The 8,530-nt window shown below is 34.5% G+C and overlaps 1 protein-coding gene across 1 annotated transcript in view; it reads left to right on the top strand.

The window, feature by feature from the left end:
• Window positions 1-8,530, top strand: part of LOC106883643 (protein MTSS 1) — a gene marked incomplete at its 3' end in the record, with an annotated part of 307,187 nt that overhangs the window by 238,433 nt on the left and 60,224 nt on the right. The window contains exon 15 of the mRNA XM_052970923.1: window positions 3,445-3,886. Coding sequence (XP_052826883.1) covers window positions 3,445-3,886 — 442 coding nt within the window. The remainder of the gene's footprint in view (window positions 1-3,444; window positions 3,887-8,530) is intronic.

Here is an 8,530-nt window from a genome sequence, read left to right as displayed (position 1 = left end):
ATATATATATATATATATATATAATTACTCTTTGAAGCTCCAATTTTAACGGTGCTGCTAGAATTGAATTGTAGTTAATATTTCTTTTTTATTACTGGTATCATGTATTGATTTTCTTGAAAATGCAAAAAGAAAACATTTCAATTTTCCTTTCTACCGTTTGTATACCTAATTACTTCAAAGCAGTTATCAAAAGTAATGCCAAAGCCATGAAGACTTTGCTATTATAGAAGACAGAAAAGTAATAGGCAAGGCATGGTTGGGTGGATAAGAAGCTTGCTTCGCAACCATATGGTCTTCGGTTCAGTCCTGCTGTACGGCACCTTGGGCAAATGTTTTCTGCTATAGCCCTGGACTGATAAAAGCCTTGTGAGTGGGGAAACTGAAAGAAGACTGTCATATGTTGATGATTTCCTTTTACTACATATCTGGGAATACACATTCTTCTGATATTAATCTCTTGTGTAGATTGAACCTTATTACCTCAACTCAGGTGTTAAGATAACAACAAACTGTTCTGTTCAGGAATTGAAACCACAATCTTAAGATCATGAGTCCAACACTCTCACCACTAGGCCATTTGCCTTTACTGCAAGCATGAGGGGTCGGGGAATTACAAAAACAGACATTAGAGAAACAGCTTAATTACAGTTATCAAAGAATAGGTAGAACAGCAGATCTGTGATTTTTCAAATTTTGGTTAGTCAGTGAAACAAACAAAAATATTAGCCAGAAGGTAACTTGGAATAAACATAGTCTCAGACCGCAGACATCTAAGGTGAGTGCAGTTTGATAAATTGAAAGATAAAAATGATGAGATGTTATCAAGTACAAGTTGTTAATCTGACTGATGCCAAAGAAAGGAAACAGATCAAAGACAGGGTATTTAAAAAATAAAGCAGCATATAATTGCTACACATTTTTTTACTGTTATTTCATGTCTCGTAATTAATTTTTTTTATTTAGTAATAATAATAATAAAATTGCTAGAATGAAAGATGTGATAATTCTTTCAGTCTTTTGAAATTTATCGATTTTATACTTTATGACTCTACAGGAATTTATTCTTCAGAATGGTTGAACTTAGTTAATTCCAGGTTGATTCTCTCATTTTAGTAACCCAAAGTAGTGTTCTATGTAAAATGGCATGGTATCTGTTTTGATGCTGTTTTATTTTTGTTCAGTTTTCTTTTTCTTATTATTCAGTTCTGTTAAAGGTGGCAAGCTTGCAGAATCATCAGCATGCTTAGTAAAATGCTTAGTGGCATTCTAAGTTTGTAAAATAAGTACCAGTTGAGTAGTGGGGTTGATATAATTGACTCAACCCCTTCTCCAAACTTGCTGGCCTTGTGCCAAAATCTGGAACCAATATTAAATTAATTTCTTAGTGGCATTTCATCCATCTTTACATTCTGAGTTCAAATTCCGCCGAGGTCGACTTCGCCTTTCATCCTTTCTAGGTCGATAAAATAAGTACCAGTTGAACACTTGGGTTGATATAATTGACATCCCCTCTACTGAACTTGCTAGCTTTGTGCCAAAATTTGAAACCTATATTCAGTTTTGTAGATGCAGGTGTAGCTATGAGGTCAAAACATTTGCTTCCCAACCACATGCTTTCAGGTTCAATTCTACTGTGTGACACTTTCTAAATACAAGTGTCTTTTACATGGAGCCAACCAAAGCCTTGTGAGTAGATTTGGTTGACAGAAACTGAAGAATCCCATCACATATATTTATGTATGTGAAGGCACATGGCTCAGTGGTTAGTGTCAGGCTCACAATCATGAGGTAGTGAGTTCAGTTCCTGAACCAGGCTGTGTGTTGTGTTCTTGAGTAAGACACTTTATTTCACATTGCTCCAGTTCACTCAGCTGTAGAAATAAGTTGCAATGTCACTGCTGCCAAGCTATATTGACTTTTGCCTTTCCCTTGGATAACACTGGTGGCATAGAGAGAGGAGGCTAGTATGCATGGGTGACTGCTGGTCTTCCATAAACAACCTTGCCCATATTTGTACCTCAGAGGGTAACTTTCTAGGTGCAATCTGATGGTCATTCATCACTGATGGGGCTCTTTCTCTTTTATACATGTATAAGCGTTGGTGTCTCCTTGTCTTGATATAAAATGATAGTTGTAAATGAGTATCACTGTTATACAAGTGATATCCTTCTTTAACAATTTTCTGTTGAAACATGTCTAGCCATAGGGAAATATTAGTTTACTTGGAACAAGATGAAAGTTGGCGACAGGAAGTGCATTCAACCATAGGAAATCTGTCTTAGCAAATTCATTAATGGAGATTAAAATAATGATGTTGTAATATTGTGTGACTGCAACATTGAGCCAGTTAAAGGTTTCCTTAGTGATTGATCTTGGTGTTTTGTTAGGAAGGTTTTTCTTTAATACCCCAGTCTTTTTTTCATTTAAAAAAATTTTTTTTTACTAGGTTTGAAATGTTAAGATTCAAATTTACCAATCAATTTCTAGTTATGCTCTTCGCAAACAAGCGCTTAAAATAGATTTGGATTAATATTCTTGGTGTGTTTACATCCCCATAACTTAGCAGTTCAGGATAGAATAAATACTAGGCTTAAACATAAGTCCTGAGGTTGAATTGTTCAACAGAAACACTTTGAGGCAGTGCTCCAGCATTTTAAACATTGTTTGGTTTTTCTATTTTAGCAATAGAAAATAATTACAAAGTTTTTATTACTGTTGTGGTTTTCTCAAGCCATTATGATTTCCAAGTGAGTCAAACACTCCACTGATGAGGTCAGGGAAAACTGTGGTGACACATGGGATTTTTTTTTGATTTTTCTTAGTCAATAATGTAATTTTTTTCTTGTACTCAGTACTTAATAAAAGAGTTACTAGTAGATTCTTTTGTATTAAATAATTGTGATAAAATATTAAAAATGTTTTTTGGGGGCCTGGGAGAAAATAGGTCGGGAAATACTGTTAAGTTTTTATGAAAGTGCCTCTATATTAGTTTTATAGTAACTTGGCTTAGAATATCAGAAATGTAAATGTTTCTGGCCACGTTGCAAAAAAAAAAAAATGTACGAAAAGAAATTTCTAAATCGGTAAAACTTTACATACTGTCCTGTCAGTCAATCTTTGACAATTAATAATCTGTTTTAATTGGTTTTGTTGGTCTGTTGAAGAATCTCAAACAATATCTTCAATTTCTACTATAGCATTGATAAATTTCACTAAATTATTGGTGTGGTTGGTTTTGATATTTTCAAAAATCAGCTGTTTCAAAGTTAACCTGCTTATTTTAATTCCAAAACCTACACAGAAACATCTGTGTGAACTTTCATTTGCAGCTTTTGCATGCAAAATACTAACACAACCTTCTACATTAAAAAAAATTCTTTAAATTGATCCTTTTAAACATGTTTTTATTTTTATCTTTTGTTTTGGTTTTGTTTTCTCCAGACTACTGACAGCGCTAGTACCGGGGTTGACACTCGAGGAATTGATTCGAATGCATCTACACCGTCTGAGAATCCACCCTCTACTAGTTCCACCTGGAATAATTGGCCTAACACTCCACACGTACAAAATTCTGATCCGCCTCGCCCGCACACTATTTCTTCGGCTTACGAAAAGACACACTCTCGACCTGCTCTCTCAGATCAAGTGTTCGTGGCTCCATCATCGTCTAGAGACATGCTGGATCAAATAGTCCAGTCACATGACCCTGCCCAGACACAACAGGTATCACCCTACGGCCACATCAGGGCCGAGCGACCCAAAAGTGCTATTGGGGGTGCCACATCCCGGCCGACATCTGCCACTATAATCAAGATGCAACCTGTTATGCCGCCTCTTGGACCGAAACCCAAGAGTAAAGCAGTGCCTCCGCCCACAATACCAGGTTTGGATTATTTATTTTTAATCATTCATTAATATTTTGAATTTATTTACGAAATAGATTAAGAAAAACAAACTATACCATTTTTCTTTTTTCTTTTTTTACCTTTGTAAATGACATAAAGTAGTTCTGTTTAGAAACATTATGTAATTATAGATTTAGTCTTGATGTTGTATCTTTGCTGCTGTAGAGTTTTCTTTCATCTTTAAAACATTAAAATAAAGCACTTTTATATGCATATAGGTGGATGTGTGCATGAGCAGTCTGAACTCTTGATAGAACCTTTTTTTTAAAATATAATCAGGGACTCATTTAACCCTTTTGTTACCATATTTCTGTTTCAGTTAATTTTGGAAATAATAAAGAATTTAGCAATATTATTATTATTATTATTATGAAGCTGGTGTTTCGAACATAAAATTTAACATGGAAATTTGGTATCAGGTTTTAATTTAGATCACTTTAAAACAGCAAGTTTGTATTAGAGAACTATGGCTGATCTCAAGCAGTTTGATATCAAAAGGATTAACTTCTTAATGTCATAAGGAATTCCTGATTAAGTCATTACAAAAGATCAAACTGAAATGTGGTCAGTTAACAATCTGAGATAATTTGGTATCAAAAAGTTAAAAGCATTTCTAAGTTAAACGCATCTCTAAGATGGATATTTGAATTTTGAAATATTTAATAGGATTTTCACATTCTATTAAATTTACTTCACCTAAAAAAAAAAAGTTTAAATTCTTATAAACTTTTGCTGGGGATAAAACTAATACTGTGTCTGTTGATGCAGTAGTTTATATGTAAGCTTGAAGGAACTGAAATTGTGGATTACGAAAAACATGTCTTTTGTTACCGTATTTCTGTTGAAATACACTGCCTTTGTTTCAAGTAATTTTGAAAATAACAAAGGATTTAGTAATATATTTGGAACATAAATCATAAATTAATATATAACTTTGACAGAATTTTTAATTTTGATTCTTAGAACCAGGGTCAGTCTTGGGCAGGTTGGTAACCCAAAGTTAATATGTGAATAAAGGTTTTGAATTTAAATGACTTTAAAAGAGGAAGTTTGTATCATATAACCAGGGCTGGTATCAAAAGGGTTAATAATGCATGTTTTCTAGGTGATAGAAATTATATTTTTACTTGTCAAATTTTAGTATATTGAGGAAAAATAGATGCCTAGAAAAAGGAGTTGCTAAATAGAGAGAGACCTTTCAATAAGCCATGTGAACAAGTTTGGGACATTTAACAAATGACAATATATTAGTTAGTCTTATGAGTGTTTGATAAAAGAACAAAGCAAAAAAAAAAAAACATATATATTCTTCATATATCAAAGAATTTGTAACTATATCATAAATCTATACTTTCATTTTCTGTATCATAATCTTTATCTTTTTTGTGATTATTTCATACATTTTCAGGTTTGTATGTCTTGTTTATTGATTAATTAATTCATTTAATTAGTCATCCAATTACTTGTTTCTTTGAAAACCTTCTATTCTTAGACATTTTTTAGTATTATGATTGCAATATTCTCAATATTTGTTTTAAAATTTTCAGAAAAATAACTTTGGCATTGACAACAAACTTTTTGTTTTTTGTTATTGTTTTCCAAAACCTCAATCAGCAAATATTTTATTCTGTCAACTGTGCAAGGCACGCTTTGTCACATTGGATGGTTCCCCTTCTTCATTTGCAAGTTCAGTTTGATCACAGCTCTCTGATATTAACAGGAATTTTTTTTTTGTCTCGGAACAAAGAACTAATTTCAAGGACATCAACTTTGGCATCTTTGTTGAACAATTTTTATCTTTTTTTTTTTTGTTGTTGTTTTTAAACATCGAATGTGTTAGGTGAAAGAAACTGAAAATACATATATAGTTAGGTGTATGTGTGTACGCACACATATGTGCTTTCATATTCGTGTAATCATGCCTTGAGTTTCTTTTTCTTCTGGCTGGATACTACAATCACAATTTAAACCCATTGTTGCAATGTCTAATCATTGTAGATCATTGTTATCATTTTAATGTTCACTTCTCCATATTTGCATAGGTCAGGCAAAATTCATTGAGGTAGATACTCATCATGTTGCCAACTCTCACCTGTTTTCAAGCAAGGTAGTATTTCCATGACTGGAGGATAAGTTTTGGTACAATATTGGAAAGGAATAATATTGCTTGTATGACAGTGATACTTATTTGCAATTATCTATCATGTGATGTCAAGACAAGAAGATGTAAACACACATGCACACACACACACATACGTAAATATATATATATATATATATATATATATATATATATATATATATATATATTCATAGGAGTTTGTGGTCAATGCTGAAGTCACATAACTGACCCATTAAAAGCACCCTTCAGTCGTCAAGCAATATGCTGTGCTTGTGAAGACCTCTTGAACCGAGTGAAATTGTAGTTGTGGCTGATGCCAGTGCTGTCTGACTGGCACCCATGCCAATGGAACATAAAAAGCACCATTTAAGCTTTGGGCTTCATGGAGGCAGTGACAGGTGACCAAGACCCTTGGTGATACATCATGCTTGTGTTGATCCGTCAATCCAAGTAAGACCATAGTCATGGCCAATGCCAAGTCAATGGCACCTGTGCCAGTGGCACATAAAAAGCACCCACTACACTCTCAGAGTGGTTGGTATTAGGAAGGACATTCAGCCATAGAAACCTTGCCAGTTTTCAGTCAAACCATCCAACCCATGCCAGCATGGAAAGCAGACATGATGATGATTACCTAATCCATTCACAAGGCTTTGGTTGGCCTGGCCCTATAGTAGAAGACACTTGCCCAAGGTGTCATTTGGTGGGACTGAACCTGAAAGCATGTGGTTGGGAAACAAACTTCTTAACCACACAAGCCACTCAGTGTACATATACTGTTCTAGCAGATTTAACAGTGCATTTTTGTTTTCCTACACAGCAGTAGCCCAGCCAAACTTAGCTACTGTTTCTAATTATGGTAACAGGAAATATAGTGTTAATTGCAAGTGCAATGTAGAGTTGTCAATGTGTATGTGTGAATGTTATGAGTTACTGAAATAATAATTGACTAATTAAATTATCAGGTGATTAAAAGAAAAAAGAAAAAGATGTACTCTACATTGTAAAGAATAATTTCTACCGATGTTCTTGGAATTGTTCTCTGGATTTCTTGCTTGATTTCAGCCTCTCACCTTTCAGCATTTACACCATTCCATTCACATTTTACCATTTTTTGGTGTACAGAAATCATTGTAATCAAATGCACGCCAAAACTACACCAATCTTTATGGAACTGGTTCCATGGATGTCATAACCACACTGCCAGATATCAAATTCCTGCTTTCTTAATTCTCTCACTAACCATATTTTTTAAGCAATACTCAGCAGTGGTATCTGCTGAAAACCTCATTGGAACAAACTCAGGTTGCAGCTTGTTGATTCAAGCTATTTTAGGTCTATTTTGACTACCATGTTCTTCTGTTGTACAAACCAGAGTTACCTTTTTTAGCATTGCAAATGCTAAGATTAACTGTAGAGGGTTTAAACTAGAAAAACCATTCAGGTGATACTTAGTAGTAAATCTAATATCCAAAAGTTACCAACTGCCCTTTTTTTTTTTAGTTATTTCAGCCCTCAAGCCTTCTTCAGTCAAGCAGACCTATGTTCGCAGGTGTCCCAGCCATAAACATTCTGTCTATTTTCAACCATATTGTAATATTTTGTGTCTTTTCCATTTTAAATACAGTAGTGGTGTGATTTCAGGGAAATTTGGTTGCTAATTCTAGCAGGCCACTCAACTGTATAGCCCAGGAATCAGCAACCTCTTCATGAAGCAGGCTGCCTGATACAATGTCCATCATCAGGCAGGCCACACTACTAAAAAAAATTAAGTTACTTTTCATTAGGGATGCCATTTAGAAGGTTCCATGGGCTGCAAGTTACCCCCATGTAGTTGACTCATTGACTCAACTTATCTCTTTTGCAATGTTTTGCAAATTTGTTGCTATACTTCTTTCTTATTCGAATGGGCTTTACACACAGACTTTTTTCAGATGTACTGATAGAGGAATTATTTGGGCTCTTTAGAGTGGTGGACAGCAGAAATTGGTAGGGTGTCTTTTGATCTATTGACTACAAATATAGCATACCCCCCCACACACACCCTTCTAGTATAATATTGATGAATATCAGTTCAATATGCTACACTGCACCTTATCCAAAAAGTTTATTAGTTATGATGTCATTATTAGAGCTCTGTTATCACCAAGGTCAACTTTGCCTTTCATCCTTTCAGGGTCAATAAATTCAGTACCAGTGAAACACTGGGGTCAATGTAATCAACTAGTCTCCTCCCCAAAAATTTCAAGGCCTTGTGCCTTCAGTAGAAAGGATTATTAGAGCTCTGTTAAACAAGGGCAGTGAATTGGTAGAGTCATCAGAGCATCAGGCAAAAGTTCCTTGTATTTGTTCCAGCACTTTTACCTTCTGAGTTCAAATCCCACCAAGTTCATTTTTGCCTTTCATCTTTCTGACAGCCAATAAAATAGAGTACCAGACAAATACTAGGGTTGTTTTTATCAACTCACTCTTCCTTCCCCAAAATTTCCGGCTTTGTGCC

Source organism: Octopus bimaculoides, chromosome 9 (assembly GCF_001194135.2).
Source record: "Octopus bimaculoides isolate UCB-OBI-ISO-001 chromosome 9, ASM119413v2, whole genome shotgun sequence".
Taxonomy (NCBI): Eukaryota; Metazoa; Mollusca; class Cephalopoda; order Octopoda; family Octopodidae; genus Octopus; species Octopus bimaculoides.
The sequence above is the reverse complement of the archived record's forward strand: the minus strand, read 5'-3'. Positions and strand labels throughout refer to the sequence as shown.